The 22,420-nt window shown below is 41.6% G+C and overlaps 1 protein-coding gene across 1 annotated transcript in view; it reads right to left on the minus strand.

The window, feature by feature from the left end:
- ADCY5 (adenylate cyclase 5) overlaps positions 1-22,420 on the minus strand; it is a 234,247-nt gene that overhangs the window by 52,796 nt on the left and 159,031 nt on the right. The window contains exons 4-7 of the mRNA XM_009274991.2: positions 7,294-7,405; positions 6,994-7,121; positions 2,838-2,996; positions 1,644-1,785 (exon numbers count right to left, since the gene is read on the minus strand). Coding sequence (XP_009273266.2) covers positions 1,644-1,785; positions 2,838-2,996; positions 6,994-7,121; positions 7,294-7,405 — 541 coding nt within the window. The remainder of the gene's footprint in view (positions 1-1,643; positions 1,786-2,837; positions 2,997-6,993; positions 7,122-7,293; positions 7,406-22,420) is intronic.

Here is a 22,420-nt window from a genome sequence, read left to right on the forward strand (position 1 = left end):
GGGGGAACCCATTTTATTTTACCATGGAAAATCAAGGCACAAAGATGCAAGTTCCTAAAAATCTAAGTCTGGAATGGAATCCACATCTCTCCTGAGTCTCTGACCACTCTCCTAGTCAAAAGACAGCCCTGTGTTCAAAAATGAAGTCAAGTTCCAAGTGCTCTGTGTCTCTGTTTTTGAGTTTTTTGTCTACATTGGCAAGAATCAGAATCATGATCTTAGGAAGACCTAAGTCTTCCTCTTCTCTCCAGAGAAACCTTCAGTTCTCCACAAGAACATGCAGACAACTTGGTGAGTGCATAATTTAAGAAGTCAATATAGCTTCTCTACCCCAGGAGGTGGGGCGTGACCATAAGGGCATTTTGGTTTATGTTCTTACATCTACGCAGCAAAGATGAAGTGGTTTAGGTATAAACATCAGCTCGCCCACTGACAGGCAGTGACGCTCAGGAAACAATAATCTTGCACTGCAAGCTCTAATCCTCTTTTGAAGACAATTGTTAATGAGATTTATCTTATGAGCAGATAGAAACCAAAACATCAGCTTCTCTCTTTAGCAGATGATAAGGAATTTTCTTGGAGATTTTTTACACAATATCCGTTAAGGAGATTTGAGGCTTCCATTCTCTCAGGAAATGAGGCAAGTATTTCTGTATAGGTGTTACAGTTATTCAAATCAACCATGCTATTGGAACATGTCACAAACACTAATTCATTTAATCTCATGGTACTCATATTTACAGCTGTGGGAAGGTTTATTGGTCTTAGATTCAGAAATATTTGAAATGATTTTCAATTCAGGCCAATCTTTAGATGTTTGCCCGTACTGTGAATAGCAAAGTAGTGCCTATAGTGCAGAAATTACTTAGAGAAATATTATTGGCTAGGCTCAACTAGATGACCAAAAAGGTCCTTTTCTAGTATTACAGTCTACCATTATTTAAAAGAATACAAACTAGTGATAACATCAACCTATTTTCCGTAATTGGCAGTGTCACAAAAAGAAGATATATTGGCTGAAGTCCACTTGAGTTTGACTTGACTCAAGTTCAAGTCAGTAATGCCCTAACAGCCTTATTTTGTGCAGCCTGACCCATGTCATAGCAGTATGTATGATCTCATCCCACTGTCACAGTGATTATCCATCATTACAGCGGGCCAGATTTTCGCATCTTCAGAAACAGAGGCTGAAAAGTAATGATAAGAACTGCTCTAATCTTTATGTTCATAGCAATATGGTGAGCAGGTGGACAAAAACACCTCTGTATATAACCTGACAGAGAAGAGATCTTTGTGGTTTTAATCTATTGCCTTAAGAACTTGTACAAGTATCAAATTTAATTGAAAAAATACATATCTATATTAACAACATTCTTCAAAATTATTTTGAAAACAACTCAGGACAGTTTCTTTGATAGAACTAGAAAGTACTTGGTGCAGAAACCTTATGCAGAAAGTGGCTACACTCCCTTCTACGCATTCAGAAGTTCAGGAAGAGGAGAGAGAAACAGGAATTTTTGTCACTGAAGGTCAGGTAGTCAACTCACTCATCTATAAAGGCTGGTGTTCACTCTACCTTGGTGTGTCGGAGACCATCTAGTTATTAAAAGTTACTAAACTTGCATTAGCTTGTTTGGTCTTACCCGTTTCTGGCTGCACTGTACAATCAAGAAGGTCTCAATACTGTGCTCTTTCAGATAAGCGTTGCGTTCCCCTCCAAAACCCAGCTCCACCTCATAGTCTCCATTGAGATAGTTCAGGGTTGCTTTTGTTATGTGGATGCGCCTTGAATAAGACAAAAGACAAGCCAGTTTTGTAGGCTCTGAAAAGTTATCACTTAAAAAGCCAGTTCCTGTCAGTGACAGGTGCCACGTACTGGAACAAACAAGCAGTAAAACCCAATATATTTAGCCATGCCACTACTCTTACAGATGTAGTACGGGAGTTTCATCTATTTTAAAGCAAGCAGGCCAGGAGGCGTTTTCTTAAAGAGAGAGGTGTTCACGTTAAGCATCTTACACAACCATTTATAAGCACCTCCTTAGATATAAAGCACTCATTCTTTTATTCACTTTGCGTTAACACACAGCAGATATTTTTTTTTGGCAAGCACAGGCCCTTCACATGGGAAGGACACAAGGACATGTCTACTCAGTGGACACATGTAATATACACTGCAGCATGTATCTTTTTTGTTGTATCACGTTAATCACTGTGGTACGAGTGCCTTGTAGAGGTATCCCATCAAGTACCATAGCCTTATGCTTTCTTCCAGAGCAGAGAAAAGATGGAAAGGCACATAGAAAAATTATCTCACAGAGTCAACTTGGCAGCAACTCAGTCTTCAGTTGGTCCATATAGCGGTGAAACAAGAACCGATTCTGCTCTCTCATAGGAATGTTTCAAAACAAAAGCCTGGTCTGAAACAACACGTTGTGCTATATCCATCGATAGCTGGGATGCTCTCCAGCAAACACTGTTAACATACGGTCACATCTGTTTGTAACCATGACCAGCTCTGCTAGTGTTCACACAGACCTGCTCATTTCTGTTGTATCTATCAGCTTTATTTCACAGAGGAGGAATTGAGTTCTTACCACAGAAGGATATGCCCACCTTGGGATTTTGTAGACTTTCTGTAACCAAAGACATGTAGACATGGAACAGAATAACCTTGCTAACCTTTGTACATGCTTAAAACACTACACCCACAGTTCATTTTACAGCAGACATACAGACTCTCTGAACCACTGTCCCCCATTTCCCCACCTCACTGTGACATGTCAGACACAAAACAACACATGGATTAACACGACAGATTTGATGAAGCAACTTACCCAGCTTTGCCCCCTGCTTCCATGTGGTTGGCTAACGTAACGTCGTTGGACCACACATCAAACTGCCACTTCCTAAGGCCCAAGACCCCGCAGTGAACTCTCCCGCTGTGGATTCCAACCCTCATGTTGACATTTACTCCTGTCACCTCCCGGACTAGTCTGAAAAGAGATATAGGAAAAAAGAACATCACTAAGAACTGCATGGTTGTAGTCAGTGGCACAAACTTGCACCCAGAACACAAAAATCCATAATGACCCATAAACTATTCACGCATACACAAGGTGCTGCTCATCCACATCAACAGGACAACAAAACAAAACCAGACTACCTGTACTGCTCTTGGATGGCCTGGCTGATCAAGCAGAGTACTAATTAGAAAGGGGAGTCCTTGGAGTAAATCCATGTGCTCTGAACTCATGGTCAAGTTGAGAACTTGTTAAAAAAAAATATTTGGGGCAGTAAAAGGAATAAAGTGCTGGTCTCTGATTTCCATACCAAAGCTGGACATAACCTGCCAGCACTCAGCCTCATTAAGAGTAATAGCATGTTGCAAAGAGAAAAAGGAAATGATTTCAGAGATCTTAATTTGTCTGTATGGCACCAAGCATCAACCCTTCCACAGAAGAAATATGATATGTGTGTGAAATACCCCACTGCAGTTGGAAAGCTTGAACGGGGCTTACAGCTGCAGTCAGAGCAGCAAAACCAGAGAACCACATCTATTGCAGTCACTCCAAACAGGCAGCTACAAATACTCAAGCTCTGATTTTAATGAGGTTTTGGATGCTCTGCTTACTCCCAAAATGACTGCTGGAATACTTTGTGGGTTTTGCCCTTTTAGGGCAAAAGTTAACTTCAAGAGCTGTTCACATGGAAAATATATTTAGGAATGTGGGTAGGGGAAAGTCTTGATGAGGCCATCAGAACAACTCTGCTTCTCGTTATTGCTGATCACATCATTCCCAGAATGTCCATGTTTCACAGGACAATGTTTCACAGGCAAATTCACCTACATCACATAGCACAGTCCTTTCTTTTGAGTTGTTAGCTCCTTGCAGCATGAAGTTGTACTTTATACCTATCAAATTTCAACCTCTTTGGTTTTCAGGTTCATCTAGTCCTTTCTAGATAACATCCTCTGGACAGGTAAGTCCTCCCAGCTTCCTAACATCAACACAGATCTAATATTTATGCTTTAGTTATTAATGAAAATGAATGATTAAAGAGACCAATTCTGGACTCTAGTTTACTCCTCACAGTGTAATATGCCCCTTAAAAGACTGTTCAGGGTGACTTCTTGTTGAAACAACTCCTACCCTCTTACAGTTCTTTTTTCCTTACAATCCCTATCCTATGTTTCACTATCTACTTGCTGAAGTGACATTCATTATTTTTATTAACAAGCAGCAGAGATTCTCTAGCAGGAAAGGGAAGCTGCGTATGGGTAAGGTGCCACAGGCTTACAAACTGAAAGAGCTCCAACCACAACACTTGGGAAGGCAACAGGAACTGGGGTAATGAAAATGCAGCTGCAGCCATAACCCTTGCAAAGATAACAGCAGCTGCAGTGTGGGTACGGCACTGGGGAGGGAGGAAGAACATGCTGCACAAGTGCTCCAAACCCTACTGCACCATCTGCCAAGCAACATTACTGACACAAGACCAGGGAACTTCTCCCAGTAGAGTCATTGATGAAAAGGTGACTTCCTCCAGACTTTGCAGCAAACAAATGAGTTTGGTTATCCTTTATAGACAAATGAAATATCCTTTGTTACCTTCCTTTTTTTTAGTTCATTTATACCAGCAGTACAGTGAATATAATTCTATCTTTCTGATCTGGGGTAACACTTCCTGCTGTTATAGTGCACAGATGAAATCAGCCTAGTGTTGGTGAAGCCTGCAATCAAGTGTTCAGTAGCTATTTGTTATCTGCAATCAAATGTTCAGTAGCTATTGGTTACCCTAATTGTGAAACCTCTTATCTTGATCCTTAGGGGAGGAGGAGATGGGAGAGGGAAGCAGTAGTAGTGAGAACAGAGTCACCTTCCAGACTTATTAGGAGATAAGATTGTTAAATGCATTCATCATACATCAAGTGGGAAACAAGTTTTAAAGGCTGCTGAAGAGCTATTTGTAAACAAACATCGAGTGCACTTGAGCTCCATGTCTGTTTCAAGGTAAAGTGGGTTGCAGTTAATCAATGAAGTCTAGACGTCCTGGTGTTACTCAGCCTTGTGGGGGATCACACAGCAATGTGTCAAGGTCTCTGGATTTCATCAGGCCAACTACTGCAGAAAGTGAGACTTTTCTGGGCAATGTACACATCTTCTTTGTAGGGCTGGTGGCTAAGAATCACTGCTTCTCGTGTTTGACAAGACACTTTGTCACCTGCCACTTAATTGTACTTCACGTGGAAGAAACAGCATCCTTTCAAAGGCTACTGAAAACTAGTTACTTGCAACTCCTTTTATTTTGTGTTTTGCATACAAACCCCAAAAGGAGACTGGTGCAAAGCAACAGAATTTAAAACCAGGAAAGTAAAAGTAGGAAGTCCTGACAGTGTACACTGTATACAAAGCAAGGGAATGCTGCTGCATACTGCTCTTTGAATGGGGTCTCCTGGGTGAAAACACTGCTTTTCAAACTATGTATCTGTGTTATAAAAACAAGGCTGAAAAGCGTGGGTGTGTATTCATATCCTTGCAGAAATTCAAATGGTAAGGATGTACTTTGTATCAAGCTCAGCAAATAGGTAGCTCTAGTTTTTATCAAGTGGAAACTCCATCAATTTACCAAACGGAATGAGAGGAGAACTGCATAGAAATCTTCTACTTCTCTGTTGGTACCACTGATACTTTAAAAGATGCTTTCACAAAATAAAAAACAAAAGAGAAGGGAAAAAGAAGCAGAGTCTCTGTGCAGCAGGGATGGTGTAGATACTAAGGTCAGCTCAGTTACCATCCAAAACTGACTGAACTTTGTGCCTAAACTTGCATACACTCAAGATGACTAAATAAATCTTCTCTCCCTGAATTCTGAAAGAATTGGCCTGTGAAAGCTCATGTCCGATGCAAACAATATTCAACACTGTCTGCAATCCTCCAAGTAATATAACTAGATATGGGTCTCATATTTGTTACTCTCTAAAGACAGGAATGGTCTGGACAAACACAGGATTGCTAGTCTGACCTCAGGAACAGGCAAAGCTTCAGAACAGATTTTAAACGAAAAAAATAAAGTAGGGAATTAAGTGGAAATAAAGGAAAAAGCACCATGGATCTATCCCAGTCTGTGCCAGACCAACTTTATGGTTTTCTTCAATAATTAGTTTATACACTCAAGATGACTAAATAAATCTTCTCTCCCTGAATTCTGAAAGAATTGGCCTGTGAAAGCTCATGTCCGATGCAAACAATATTCAACACTGTCTGCAATCCTCCAAGTAATATAACTAGATATGGGTCTCATATTTGTTACTCTCTAAAGACAGGAATGGTCTGGACAAACACAGGATTGCTAGTCTGACCTCAGGAACAGGCAAAGCTTCAGAACAGATTTTAAACGAAAAAAATAAAGTAGGGAATTAAGTGGAAATAAAGGAAAAAGCACCATGGATCTATCCCAGTCTGTGCCAGACCAACTTTATGGTTTTCTTCAATAATTAGTTTAACTAAAGTAAGAAAGTCTTGAATCTGACCTTTTTGGCATAGGGACATATGGAGAAGGATTAGGTAAACTAGACAAGACAGACCTTAGCACGGGAATTGTAAGGTGAGTAAAAAGCTGGTTTAAAGACAGATAAGTGAAGAGTGACTGAAATGTAATAAAGTTATTATTAATCCTCTGATTTCACATTTCTGTAATTCACTGGAATCCTCCTTTGGGAATGAGACTTCCAGTAATTACAGAAACCTTTGCCTTTCCCATCAGGAGATTGAGCTCTGATATCCACATGGCTGTAATGGACTCAAGTGTCTGTCTTTCTGCTGTCAAACCCTTACTGCATTTTGTTTTCTTGATCCAGCTCATCTCCCTTTTTGCTGGCATCAGTTCCCTGGTTTGGCTACCTTGCTACTAATGTAAGGAAGGCCTAACGGGAAAGAGAATCTACTTGCTATTTGTTCTGAAATTCTCCATGGGGAATATGGTACTTACGAGATGGCCTCTATCATATCCATTCCCATTTCAACACAGCAGTGTGCATGGTCAGCTCTTGCTTCTGGCAACCCAGACACACAGTAATAGCAATCACCCAGGATCTTGATACGTAAACAGTGGTTCTCCTAAAAAAAAAATAATAATAATAAAGGAGAGAGAAGTATTCATCTTATATTCATGCTTGCAATAGCTTGCCTTTTAGGGCAGTGAATATTTACAAAAATCCAGTGAACCAGCACAGTATGTCATTCTTGCAACAGGAAAAAAAATATATCAGAATTATAATAGAAAACTTACAGCTGCTAGCTTATCAAATCTGGCAAAGAGCTCGTTCAGCGTCATGACCAGTTCCTGAGCAGTGCACTGGGAGGCCAGACTTGTGAAACCCTCTATGTCTGCAAAGAGGATGCTTGGGAAAAAAGAGAAAAAAATATATGAAAGTGTCACAAAATTTGTTGCTGATATTTGTGTAAGTTCTGGGGTAGAAGTCCAGGGATGGGGAGGCACGTAGGGGTGTCCCAGCCCTATAACAGCAAGGAGACGACCACCCCTAATGCCACCTTATGCTACAGCCTCTATCACATGTAAAGCCCTGAGGAGCATGGCCTCATCCCCTCCAGATATTAGAAAGGGTGAAAAAACACCACAAGCCTTTCATCCCCCCACCCCTGCCCCATGTCCAGAAAATTTACAGTACGCTGGGAGCTGGTGGTGGCATGATAATACTATCAGCCATCATTAACAACAAGGCACTCCTACACAATGACCAGATTAGCCCAGCTATAAAATCAACACTTTCCCATTTTGTTCACATTCCTCAACCTCTCAGCTCAATAACATCGCTTGTGTCTTAACTCCACTGCAGAAAAACCACACTCCTCTGCCCGCTTCCCCCGCTGCCAAAGTGCAGTCACAAAATAAAGTCCCTCTCTAGTGAACAACCTTAACCTGCCTGCCACAGCTTTCACTCCCGCTTCGGTGGTCTGCTTGCATGCACCCCAGCCCCGTGGCTGGCAGCACCTTGCCCTGTACTGTGTGCCTGGCAGAGACGCTCCTGCAATGCACAAAGCCAGGCGCGATGGCACTGCGTGCTGCTGGGGCGAAGGCTTGGGTGCAGCAGTGCTGGCTGTACATGACCTAACACACTTGGCTGTCCTGGTGAAGACTTACCATCGGGCTTTTATACTCTTCATTCACTGGAGAAGGAAATCTACACTGATTTACTCTACTCATCTCCCAGCTGTGCACACTTTTCACTCACTGCTTATTTTTTTTGCTCACCTTCTAAAGAACTACAGAAATGAAACCTCCCATTTGTACCACACCTTCCAGCTGGCTTAGCCCCTGAAACACTATAAAAATATACACCTACAGCGCTCAGGAGCTCCTCTCAGTAAGGCTGCAAAGCAGGCACCGCCCAACTTTCTGTTGGACGACAAGCGCAGCCCTTGCCAACTGAGGCAAACCTCTGCTACTGCAACAGGGAAACCGAATTGCTCCCATCTGCCCAGGACGGACCGGGAAAGCCCTCTGAAAGCAGCATGGACTGTTTTGAAAGCACAATTATTTGAATCACAAGTATTAATAATGATTCCTTTATTTCAATTAATCAATTTTAATGTTGTACTGCAAAGGTGTTTTTTTTTTAAACTGGAAAAAGGTTCTAATTGATAGTTACAACATTGAAAATATTGATTTGCAATCAAACACAGCCATTATGCTAAATTTAGAACTATTCAGTAAGACAAGCACCAGACTATGTCTATATAGATCTAAGATAAAATGCATATATGCACACACATTTATATAAATATAAAATTCGTAAGCTATACTTGTATATTGGAACACTTATCAAGTGGATGATTTCTTCTTTGAAGTTGATTATTGCATCAAGCTGTACTTCAACAGGAAGAGAAATTCAAAGTGTAAATAACAAGCACTTTGGAATTGTTTCTTCTTTGTAAAATAAAACTCCAACATGTTTTAGGCAAATTGCAGAGGCTATGTTTTCAGTTGGAATTCCCTGCAATGTCTTCAGGCAGAAAGCAAAGACAACAAAAATATTTTCACAAGCATTTTTTGCAAAAATCCTGAAACACATTTCAATTCTGGCATGTTTTTCCTATTTTCCTTCTACATTTCAACTCCAATAAATCATCAACCAAACATATTGCATTAAATATTTCTTTGTTAGTCAGACTGAAGCTAAAATGTACAAGAAAAAAGCAAGACAGGAATGCAGGGATGTCTGAATCAAAACATACTTTGTCATTTTTTAAACACTTGAGAAAATACACAAAAAATAAATCAAGATTTCACATATTTACAAATAAAAGTAAACCTCCCAAAGAAACACACTTGAAATCAACTGAAATCTTAAGAGATGTCTGTATTGCTTGCTAAGCAACTTAAGTATGTGCTAATATGTAATGTACAAATAGGAAATGTCTCCAGTTCTTGTGGCAGTAACAAAATGTATCTTGTTGCAAGCATGTTCCTCTTCCAGCATGGGGCAAATTGCAAATTCCTCACTTGTGGACATGTTCACACTCTTTGCTTGTGTGCATGTTGTAACAGCTGTGTGTTATAACAGGAGGAATACAGAGCAATTGCTGCTCTGACGTTCAGATAGCAATGGGTATATCTGAAAATACTACACAGGGATGCCCTGAGCCTTCTCATGCCTGATTCAGAAACTTAGTGCTAGCATAGTGTCCTAATAAACATGGATAAATGACTGAAGGTTGCCCCCTCCATTCCTCATTACTATCAGGCCAGATAAATGGATCAGACATTCCTAGAAGTTAAATCGCGGCAGTATTTTCAACCAGGCAGATGAAGTAATCAGCAGAGACCTATGGAGCCAGCCTACACACAGATTTATGCCTTTTCAAATTGAAACTACTTGATTACAACATTTTCTCAAACTTGTAACCTTCTACAGGTGACCAGCAAATTGCTCTTTGTTCAAATTCAGCAGCTATCGTCTTCATCTTGATCCTTGTCTTGCACTTCCAAGGACAGCACAGTTGCAGCTCTGGCCAAGTTCTAGAAAACTACAATTATGAGCACTACAAAAGGGTTTATTATGAGAATAAAACCTGGAAAGGTTGCATGATGGGAATCAGAAACACATTCTGCACATGAACCAGTAGCAATATTGGGAGGTTAACATTGTCTGACACCCCTGTTAGGAAGCCAACATTTTACTACATGAGATGCTTCTCGGAATGAGTGTTTTGTTTGAGGAAAGCGGGATGCATGAAACAATTTCAACAAAGCCAATTTGATAATTTTGAGAGGGAAGTCAAGGAAAAAGAAGTTTGGTTTTATCTAAAGTAAAGGAATGAATTACAAGTATTTTTTTAGATGCTTCAAGTCTCTTCTCACTCTTGAACATGGACCTGACTCTTGGCAATAAGGGGAAGAGCTTCACCTGGCACATGCCTTTTCCTCTTTATACGGAAACCTACTCGGAATTGGTTACATGTTAAGTCCTTTGCACGACTCAGCTTTTGCACACTTTGTGATTAACACGAAGGCATCTATCAGCATGGCCCATCCCTTTGCCCCTCTTCCATGTCAGCTAACCAAGTAACATATGCACCTCTTGCAGCACCTGAGCATATTCCATCATAGGCTTGAGACAGCTGTGTGACCTGCTCTGCAGCCAAATAGCTATGCCACTGAGCTATCAGAAGACACTGCCTGGGACACACAGGCTTCAGGGAATGGAAAACCTCATCAGGGTATGGAAAGGACCATGTGGGAGATGGCAGAGGACAGAGCACTGATCTGGGAACTGAAGACAGAGAGGGGAAAGACACATTTGTGGCAGGAGACTGGAGAAAGAACAGCACACGACCGTCAGAGAAAACAGCCCTTGCAAACAGGAACCCAGCCTGAAGCCTCTCTGTCCTCTGCTCTCAACAGAGAACAGAGTGGCTCTGAAAGCCACTAAATCACATTTTATTCCTCCTGCCTAATCTGTTCCCTCAACATGCTTCTGCTAGCACTGCAGCTCCAGCAGCAGAGACAACAACCAGGTTTATCGATCCCAACCCTGCTAATGACCTGCAAGGGAGGAAATGGGACCAGTGTATGTAGTACTGTGCCATGCCACTTCTGTTCATTTTGTTATTAGCCCCAGTAATCCTTAAATTCAGCCTTCTCCCTATAAAATACCCAACAGCCCAGAAGCAATTAGCAAAAAAGTAGATTTCTCTTACAATAGCCATCAGGGAACAGCATATGATTCTCATCCTGTGTTTAGTCAGAGCTTTTCTTTAAAAACGAAGCCCGCTGTATCTCCTTACACACACAACACGCACACACTGAGGTTGCAGGAGCATCTCCCAGTCCTGCCACTGCATCTTATCCAGACTAGGAGTCTTAGAATTTAAACACACAGCTTCCCCACTACCCTTAGGTCCTCACTCCACACTTCAGTCTTTCATGTCAGACTATCCTCAGCAATGAAAAGATTTTATTAAAGGACGATGGTGATGGATGATTGTGATGAAGGGCACAACTCAAGCCAACTATTTGTCAGTCTTCAGAGGGCAAGGCATTTCCTTGCTGGTGGGAACACAATGCCAGTAATAGGCCTTCCTTGTGCCAAAATGTGGGGTAAATGACAGTGGTCAACAAAAGGTCAAATGAAATAATTATTATAGCTATAAAATATCATGAGATAAGTAAGGCAGTGGTTTAGAAGTACTATTAGCTGAAGCTGACTGGAAGGGATTGACCACACAATCTGCAGCCTGGGCGTCAGCAACTATTATCAGCCCCAGGTCCCTTCATCTGGAAGGCTACTGCTTTGTGGAAAAACCAGTTTAGCATGTAATTAAAATGTTGTAATGGCTTCAGAGCTCTTGATATATTTTCCACTCCGTCACTGCCTTCAGATTTACCATCTGATTGGGTTTTGTCCAGCAGTAACCAGGGTATGACCTCAAAAAAGACAAAAAAATTGTTTATTTCTGGGAAAGACAGACAAGAAAAGGGGAGTTATCATTCATTTTATAAGGTTTTTTTTAAATTATTCCTGTTTAATTTTGGTTGAAAAGTACCACAAATTGTGTTATAGGGTAGAGGTGAATACTTTCCTAAGCTCCTATTTCAGCTCCTATTTCCAGCAAGGACTGGCTCAAGATTTCATAGCTGTACAAGGCAAACTCATTTTTGTGCCTGTTGCCCTACATGGCTCATGATGCTGACAGGGAAGAAAGATGACAGGACAGGAGCGTGGGTAGCTTCCAGATCCTGCCATCCTTCCCTCTGCTTAGGGGCCAGCCTGCTACTTGCCTGCTCTTGCCCAAGACCCAGGCAGGGGAACTGGAAAGGCAGATGCATGGATTGGAGCATCCTTGAACCCAAGAGCCCAGGGCTGCCAGGCAGTGGAGGACAGCCTGGGCACACAGGTCTAGCTGCTGCTGCCACTGGGATGCCAGCCTGTGCCTGAGCTTGGCCCTTACCAAAACCACCACCACCACTGTGGGCTGCGAGACCTTCATGAGCAGGATATCTAGATGCTTTTTGCAGAGTGCTTTGCATAGCTGCAAAGGCAGAGTGAGGTGAAATGGAGAGAGGAGCAGCTAAGATGCAGAGCCAAGAGGAGAAAATTCCCAAAGTGCTGGGCTTAGCTTTCCTATTTTTTGGTCTGTAATGCATTCACAGCATAGTTAAGATACTCATGGACAGGCAGCTCAGGTACCAGTAGGAGCCTCAGTGTAACACCCCAGAGGCCAGCAGTGTGAGCCTGCCCAGCCTGGGCTGCTTTCACAGTCTGTGCTCAGGTCCATCCCACTGCACCTTGGGTCATACCACTGCAGGTCATTTAAAACTAACTCCTGTAATTCAGGTGATCCTTGCTGTGACTGCACCACTACCATACACTGAGGCAGAAGCATCACAGGATCTTTCGGATGGCAAAGGAGAAGGTTCTTAGCAAGAGTGTGGGAAGGGGAGAGATCTTGGCAGAAAGCAAAGAGCGACATAAGGAGTAGGAAGAGCTAAGGACAAGGTGGGAAGCAGGAAACCCACATGAGACATTTTAAAACCACACACACCTACAGAGAGTGATTTTGAAGTGTAGCCTTAAACGTCTGAAGCTAGTAGAGTTATCAAAGGAGGGACATGACACAGCTAGGTTTCCCTGCAAATGCAGGATTATTCAAAACACTAAATTAAATCATCAGTGCTTCTAATGTAAAAACAAAAAAACAGCCGTGTTCTATTTCGAGACATGTGCGTGCCATGCACGCCAGCCACAACATAAATCAAGCAAGGCAAGAAACACAAACCCTATCACCATCACAACGGTAATGCCAGTCATGAATATAAACACCATGTGTTACTGGAAACCGAACACCACAGGCACTGCATGGGAAACAGAACAAAACCCCAGACTCGGTGAGCTTTAATGACTTATAAAAACAGCAAAGTGCATTCACATGACTGCATGTGAATCAAAGTCATGGTACTTTATGGCAATGAACGCTACCTACAAGAGAAGAAAAAATTAATGTAACATAATAAAATAATCATTGTTCACTAAATACAAGCTCACTAATTTGCATTCACAAGCAAAGGTGTAAAAAGAGAAAGCCACGTGCTGTAGACACAGTCTGCCCTTGTCAGTGAATTTACTAGGCTAATTGGTGAGGACAGTGTCTCAGGGTGCTACTTATTTTACACCACCATCCACTGCTATTGGTGTTGCATGTCATTAAGTCATACGATGAACAAGGAAGAAGAAAGGAGAAGGATGGATTGGGATGAAGATGACAAAACTCTCAGCTGAAGGGTTGGGTCAAGCCCTTAACACCAAACTAGGCTTTCACAGAATCGCAGAATAGTTGATGTTGGAAGGGATCTCTGGAGGTCATCTTGTCCAACTCCCTGCTCAAGCAGAGCCACCTAGAGCTGGTTACCCAAGACCATGTTCAGATGGCTTTTGAGTATCTCCAAGGTGGGAGCATCTCTTGAGCAGTTTGGTAAATGAGTCAATTTTCGCACTTGGACATCTATTTAAAAGCCAGTTCCCCGCCAGCACTGTAAGCCCAGAAGTTATTTTCCAGCTCCAGCAGCATAAACATAGCAATAAGTTCATCTAGAAGTTCCCAGAATAGACACGGCATCAAGATACACCCAGTCTCTTTTTCCTAGCTGTAGCCACTTGGTCATGGGATGATAAGGAGGTCATCTGTGTGCTCTCTCTTCTACCCACCCTATGCACAAAAAAGATTCCAGATTCCAGAAACACTAAGTGAGAGTATCTCATAATGCTCTTTCCCTCCTGAATTTAATAGCAGCAACAACAAAAGGACAAACCAAAACAAGCTGAGGACAAGTTCACAGCAGTGGCACAGTGACTGCTGTCAGGCAGCATGTCTAGGTAAAGCAGCACAAATGAGAGCAAGGGCAGCAAAGCCTACCTAAGGAGGGTGAAGTGGCCCACACAGATCACCGCGCTGAGTGACAGCCCGGTGACTGGTCCAGCAAAGGCTGCAAGCTACTTCCAGACTAACTCAGGTCTCAACAGCACGTCAGCCTTGCTCTCTAGGGATGTCTATGCGACAGGCTAAGGTCTTAGCCTTAGCGGTACAAAAAATGTTCTCCAGAACAGCAGGACATCAGACTGACCAGAGGTTAAAATATTTCCTTTTCCTACAGTCATGGGAAAAAAAAAAAAAACAACAGTAAAAAGATACACTCTCTTTCCTAAACTTATATGGTCATTTCAGAGAAGATCCGTTTACTATTGGAAATCACCTATTGTTTCAAATGAGCCCTAGCACTTCTGTGACACGTCAGCTGGCACAGCTTCCTCTTGGGAAGCGGGACTCTGTCATGCACCGTGACAGTGCTCCATTTTAAGGTCAGTCATGCTGGCTCCCACTTGCTCAAGAGGGTGAGAAGGCACATATGTACACAAATGCTGTGATAAGCAAAGCAGTACTTTAGAGAGAATAACACAAAATAGGAGGAAATACACACAAAACCCCAGAAAACCAAAAGCCCAGAAAACTGTGAGCCTTTTCACATTTTTCTTTACAGCAAAAGGCAGAAAGCCTCCTGTCCCTCTTCCCAAGTAGCCAAAAATGTAAACCAAACTCACATCCCATATTTGAGAAGAAGTTCACTCTGCAAGACCGTACCAACTGAAACTGGTGACAGAGTAAAAGCTGACAAAGAAGCAGGAGACCAGGTGGCTCTCAGAGACACTGGTGGCAACGTGCAGACTGCCATCTGCAGAGCCACTGCATGACAAGAGCAAGGCTCATTGCAAAGATACAAACTGCAGAACCCTGCCTTTACTTGATTTTCCCACGTTTGCTCTCAAATGAGTGTTACCGGAGGTTAGAACTGCCTGGGGGACTCAGCTGGGAGATGCACATCTCCAGTACAAACTCTCAGCATTTGCGGTTGCAGCTCTGTCTGCGTTAGCAATGTGCTCCTGGGAATGCCCCGCTGAGAGTGTCTGACCCTGCTGGCACTCAAGAGCTGCTGAGAAAAATGGCACCATACTTTCCATCACGGTCAGTGCTCCTCACCTCGATGTCTGTGGTCTCTCCTTCACTGTCAACGCAGGAAATGAGAAGAAATTAAGATCCTGAGATCACCAACCAGAAGGGGAAGACTGCACCAGTCATAGAGGGAAAAGTTTTTCCATGACTTTTCTAGGTTTGCAGGTTACAAGCATGAGTAGCAACCCCAGTTATGAACTTAGTTATAGCTAAGCAGCATCAGTACTCATTTTTTATTTTAAACATGAAAAACTTTATACCGTCTCCTTCTAAACATCTTGACTTAAAAGATTTTCCTATTTCAGCAGGCTATATTTAACCAGATTGATTCTTCACTGGAAACAGAAGTAATAAATAGCCTTTTGGGAAGAAAAACTGTTTGGGGAAGGCAAAACAAATAAAGATAGATATGCAGTGGCTACCAGCCAAACTATAGGTGGAGCATGTTCTAGATGTCTTTGAGATGAGTGGAAGGAATTTTATTACTCCATCACCGCAAGCCAAATTAGATGCCGCTGTCTGCCAAACATAAAAAAGAAATCCAAGTGGCCTAAATGAGATTTTGGGTTATTAAGAAGGAGACACTTTGGACCTTTTTCATGTATTTAAGAAGGGACTGATGGGAATGTGAAAATTTTTCCAATCACTCCCGTCAGGGGAAAAACCATGTAAGTGAGAAAGATGCCAAATCCATTCCAACTCCAAGGAAGTTTAAGAAGGGAAAGTTGAACGATATACATGGCCTTTTGCAAAAAGGCGCAAAGGAACCATGCATACTGCTGACCCTGACCGTGTGTCTTTGCTTTGGCTGCAAGCAAGCCCAGGCTCACCCGGGTCTGCCTGACCAGTGCAAACGATCTGGCAGATCTGTCCGAGCTGGATCCAGCCCACACCAAAATAAATCTCAGATTCGTTTGTCCCACAAGACAGCCTGAAATCTAGAACTGCATATAAAACAAAAAGGAAAAGCCATGTTATTTTCTGTTTTTCAAACTTCAGGCGTGCTTTTTGCTGTGAGCATTCTTACAGTCTGTTTTCTGGCATTAGAGCAATCTGATGTCAAAATCCTGCTGAAAACCAACAAGAAGGAAGACAGAGCTAAGAGAACTCTGCAAGAAAGGACTATCCATTACCACCACAGCTGTAGGAGTATGGCACTATTCCTCCCTGCCCTCCTTCGAGAGAATGGCTTGCAAAAGTGACTGAAGCCATAGAAGCAGTGCAATAGGAAAGAGAAACAACTAAAAACTTAAGTATTAAAACAAAAGACAACCTGTTGCATAGAGGCTGTGTGTCAGCAATCAATCAGTTGTCAGAGAAGGCAACAGAGTAATGAATTTTGGCACAGACAGTTAACAATTTCACATGTATATCCCGGGTCAGGCACATGGGATAGAGATCGAGTAAGTTGCATCTAATCAAGTTTGGGATGCTTTCTGTTATATATTGCTCAGGTCTTTGTCTTTAATGGTGAAAGAATGAGTTCTTCATAGCTGTGCAAATTGCATTCAGTCTGTTCTTCCCTGGTATCACGGATATTCAGTCAAACACGACGCTTTTGTACTCCCTACCCAAAAAAGCTGCAGTAATTCTGCATGCAGCAGTCATTTCAACCTAACCTTACTTCTTCCTCACTCTCTCCACTAGCTTCCCCATTGTCCTGTCCTTTTGTGATTTATTTACTCTGCAATTTTGGTAAGTCAGGGTTTTCCCTCCGGGAAGTCACTACATATGAAAACATTACATTAGTATATAAATGTCATAATTTAAAACATTAAGGAGCAACTATGCCTTTCCTATAGTTATCTCATTTTCCCAAGGAGAGTAGGTACCAAATATGCAGACTGTTTCATGGATAAGCTGAGAGTGGACAAGTGATGTGATGTTCTGTATGCACAATTATCATTTGTGTTTGGGAGCTTACTAGATCAATAATACCAAAGTGGCCATTTGCTGGGAAAACTGATTGCTGAAGAATAGGAACATGAGTCTTACTGCCCTTTTTGGAACAGTCAACATGAGTTGACTTGCTGCCTCCTCATTTCTATACTTTTAAATGTAATCAAGCAGTTGTGTTTTTAAAATGACACCGATGAAACTGTAAAGAGAAATGGACCCAAAGCATACAGAGAAACTTAACTGTGCACACTTCGTAATGGCCACTTTTCTGAGAAACATCAATGCAACACCAGTGGAGAAGAACTTTAAAATGAAGACATAATCCTTTGTTAGCTATTCTGAAAAGTAAAATGGCTGGCCAAAGAAAATGGTACAGCTCGCTAACTAAGGGATCAAATTGTTATTAATTAATAAACAAACCTGATAATAAATTTAATAATAAAACACATGATGTTTTCAGTGAGAAGGGAGATTGGCCGTAATTTCAGAATTAAATGAAAAGGAAAAAATCCCGCAGGAAATTGAACTTGTTATCTGGTTATTGTATACTACATTAATATTCCTTACCTGATAAGAACCAGTAATGAATAGATATCCTCAAGTCACGAGCAAAGTTCTCCCAACTTTACAAGGGCAACAATTTAACGTTAAGGGTTTTCCTTCCTTTTTAAGATGTGATCTACCATCACATCGCAATTGATCAATGGCACTTGAGCTGACATGTATCTTTGGTTCCCTTTGGTGACACAGAAAACTCGAGCTGCCACGGAGAAACAATGTAAACATAATGAAATTCTGTACAAGCAGAATCAGCAGTAGAAACACTCCCCCTTAGAAGGCAGTATAGGTGAGCTTACTAAATGAGTATTTCAATGAAAAGATCATCCTTGAACAGGGAATATTAAATTCTAAGCACCTCTTTAGTCCCTAACCTGCCTCATATTCCAAATACTTTGCCTATGTCCATTATTTCATAGATATTAAGCAGTGTTAAATCTACTTTATGGCATTCAGATTATATACTGTAATATCAGAAAACATTTACACCACTTTAATTTTATTATGCTGGTCAAGATACTAGCTATCAAGACACCTTGAGTCTAATCTTTGACAGCCCATCATTTGACTCAGTTACTTAGCTGGCTCTGTCTCATATTTCTTTCTTTATAAAATAAAACGGACGACTGCATCTCTAGCTTCTTAGCATATGAAGTCTCCAAATTAACATTAAGCAATTATTGAAATGTCCTTGGTGCTAGAAAAGCAACACCACACTATTTTGCAGAGACAGCAGCATGGTATATAAAGAAAATATATAAAGGGGCTCGAGGTCATGTGGGAAAACAATGGCAAAGCAGGAGTGTGAATCCTGGCCTCATGAATCCAGGGAACATCCGCACAAAACCTACTCTTGAGATGCTGGAGCAGGGAGCATGGCAAGGCAGGTCTGCCCACTGCATATGTAAGTCTTTTTAACTTTCCACTGAATCTCCCCTGATTTTTGCAATCAGTGGTTTCTTCTCATAATGAAGCAGGCATGTAATTTTAACTTGATTTCAAGAGAATTACTGTAATTGCCACCACCAGAATAATAGATCTGCTTATAAAGAAATGGCTTTTCTCTTGCATTTTCCATTGGAAAATTTAATTTCTGTGTTAATGCATTAAGATATTTCACTAAGCCATTTGCTTGCTACTCTCAATATTCACAAAATATCATCTCCAAATGAAGTTCCTGTAAACAGTTATTAGTTTACCACTGAACTAATACCAATAAAATCAATAGAGTCTGACCAGATCTTTTCTGTAGCATAGAAAGCCACCTTAGAGAGCACTTAAAATATGTATTATGGTAATGTGTCTTAGACCATAAAAATAAGAGGAAAGTTACTGTGTCAGATCTTTCTACATCTATGCAAAACCAGTCTAGCTGATTTCTGCTTACTTTCTATGCCACTACAGTAGCAGCAATTTTGGCTTGAAGATTAAAAACAAAAAAATGAAATAAAGTGCCTGCCATTTGAAAGGACGAGTTCAGTTCAGTTCAGAACAGCGGGTGTCACAACTTCAAAACACTTCTATATATTCATCTGTTACATATTCCATAAAACTAACCGCTACTTCAAGCAAGGAGTGAAACTGGAGACACAGCTTACTGGTGTCCCAACGTTATGGTGGCCTTTCACAAAGCTGCATGAAATGGAATTAAAGTGCTATGGAGGACACATGCCCATCTGAAGGCTAACACAGCTGGCAATAAAATTGTGGCTAATGAGTCACAGGACAAACAGGTCGCGACTTTCCCCGTAGGGGATTCAGGGAAGCCAGAGCTAAATTCACTTGCAGAACAGGAAGAAGTTTGAACAAATGTCTCATGTGAAATGTCTTATAGAGTATATATGTTAACAGCAACACAGCTCCTGCCTCTAGCACAGACGCAATCAGGTTTCTAAACAGATGCCTTGGATTAGAAGAATTTGCTCTTCCAGATGGGAGTAGCCATGACTGTAGTAAAGTGTTTCTAAAACAACATACCCGTGCTCTCCCTCAGGGGGCTGTACGAATTAACGCGGTACAAGCTTCCAATGTGAACAGGGCCCAGGGCTGTCAGGCAGATCCAGAGCGATGGAGAGGGGAGCGGAAGGAAACAGAGCACGCAAACAAAACACAAACCATAAAGATCTTTGAACAAACTGGAATTTGCAAGACGCACGCTAAGGCAAATAGCAGCTGTGGTATTTGATGTTTGTGTAGCTGTTTTTAATGCTCCTATAGTTCAGATATCAGAGATGATTCTCTATTCTTAAGTACCAAGCCACTTTCCGGAAGCCTGAAAATGCTTAGCACAGCTACTCTATTTCTTATATACCACAATAAACAAACTTGCAAAGGAGCTGGATTCTAAAAGCCAGTGCAAAGGAAGAAAGAAAGGGGGAAAAAAAAGCAGCAGCCCACACAGCATCAAATGCTGGTAGGCTCAGTGCTAAACAGCAGATGATTCTTACTGAATAACTGCCCTAGATTTTGCAAACAATACAGGGAACAAAAATAGAAACCCATTTACATATTGCTGTTAATAACTTTCTTTATAGTGTCACAGCTAGAGCACAATAACTGCAGCCACAGCTTAACTTGAAAGCCATTCACTGTGGAAGAGTCAGACAGATACTGTTTTCTCAGTCCTTATGCAACTGAAAAAAAATCCTGCTGACAACAGCCAGTCACCAGAATCCTTACAAACAGAACCAGAAAAAAAGTTAACAGCAGTCAAAGGTGAAAGCAAATCATCCCCAGGATCCCACTGGTCTCTGCCCCTCCTGGTTACTTCAGAAGTGCTATGGTCAATCAAGGACCACTGAGGCTGGAAAACCCAGCAGATAAATTTTCACTTCAGTTTGAGCATCATGATAGCATCTTACAGGAATACTTGACTGGGTTTTTGGGTTTTTTGCTTGTTTGTTTGTTTGTTTTAATTAAGAAATACAGACAGGGCTCAGACTAAGTAAGTCAGCAGCTATGATAAAAAAGGTTATGTGTCCAGCATTTAAGAACATCCCTAACACATCCATGATGCCTGCTACATGACTGTAGCCAAATCTTTGCTGGGAGCCCATATTCCTGCCAGCTAAAATACCACTGGCCTGTCACAACAGACTGGCACATCTTTAAGGAACAGAAATGTACATAGAAATTTGCATCCTTGATTCCTTAGTATTCTGCAAATGCCTGCTATATATAAGTAAACAGAGTGAGAATGCAAGCGAGGAAACTGTCTCTTAAGACCCTCCACCTGAGAAGTGAGAAAACATGGATCTGATTTTTCCTCTGCCTGAATCCAGCCTGAACTGGACAATGGGCTATTTTGGACTAGGAATGGGGGTGCCCTCAGGACCTCATGCTGCAGCTGCTCATTATGTATAAAAGACTTAGAATAATTAGAGGCAGAAACAGCAAACGCCCTGCTCTGCCCTGCTGATTACAGCAGGCTCTGTGACATGGGACAGTGGGATGCAAGCCGCTGCTCCAGGGTTTGATTCTTTTATATAAAAAAAAAGAAACAGAATTAACAAAAGAGAATGAGGACGACTTCTTCGGTTAGGGCCTCTCCTAGGAGATGTGGCCTCAAATGCCCTCTGGCACATGGGAAAACCAAACCTGGATAACCTACACCAGCCTCTACGCTCCCGGATGAGCATGGCATGCCTCATCACTTGTGTCTCTTCACATCTTCACTGCCTCTGTGTTTTACTTTCTGTCACATGGAATGTCAACGGAATTAATTAATTTCTCTGGGTTCTCATTTTAGTGAGGAACAGAAAGATGCCCATTTGGTGTGGCAGCCCAGCCAAATTCCCCCTGCAGATACAGCCTGTGGTCACGAGAAGTCCCCAGCACAAAGAGTGCGTGTGTTTGTGCACACTCCTTGCTTGTTCCTTCTGCACAATTCCTCTGCAGCACAGGCCGGGCAGAGCCGTCATGGTTTAGTCGTCAGGACATTTCCGTAACGGGAGCCATGCATTTCTGAGCTTTAATCAGTCTCGCTACCAAGTTGAATCAGAGAAATCACTGTCAACCTCAGCCTCTCCATTCCCCTGCCCTAACCTCCCCGTGGGGTTGACTGGTAGCAGTAGATACTTACACAAGAGTTTGTGAGTGTAAGGCACTAAAAATGCAAGGAGGTGTTTCTAAGGCAGTGCCCATTATCCAACAAGACAACTTAGAATTTGTTCAGTTATTAGTAATACAATAAATGCTGTGTCTGATATACATAATGGAAAAATAAAAAGCTGCAGGACATTGCAGACCAACAAAATACAGCTTTTATGATCCTCCATTAGAAATGATCCTTGAATCTGCACGAAAAATAACCTAAAAAGAGATGAAAGAATACACAAAAGACATTTAAATAAGCCAGTGAATGAATATACTTAAGTGAAATACACCGATCTAATAAATGCTAATGAAGTCCATATTGGGCTTCTGTATTACAG

The sequence above is a fragment of the Aptenodytes forsteri genome, unplaced genomic scaffold, assembly GCF_000699145.1.
Source record: "Aptenodytes forsteri isolate BGI_AS27 unplaced genomic scaffold, ASM69914v1 Scaffold255, whole genome shotgun sequence".
NCBI lineage: Eukaryota > Metazoa > Chordata > Aves > Sphenisciformes > Spheniscidae > Aptenodytes > Aptenodytes forsteri.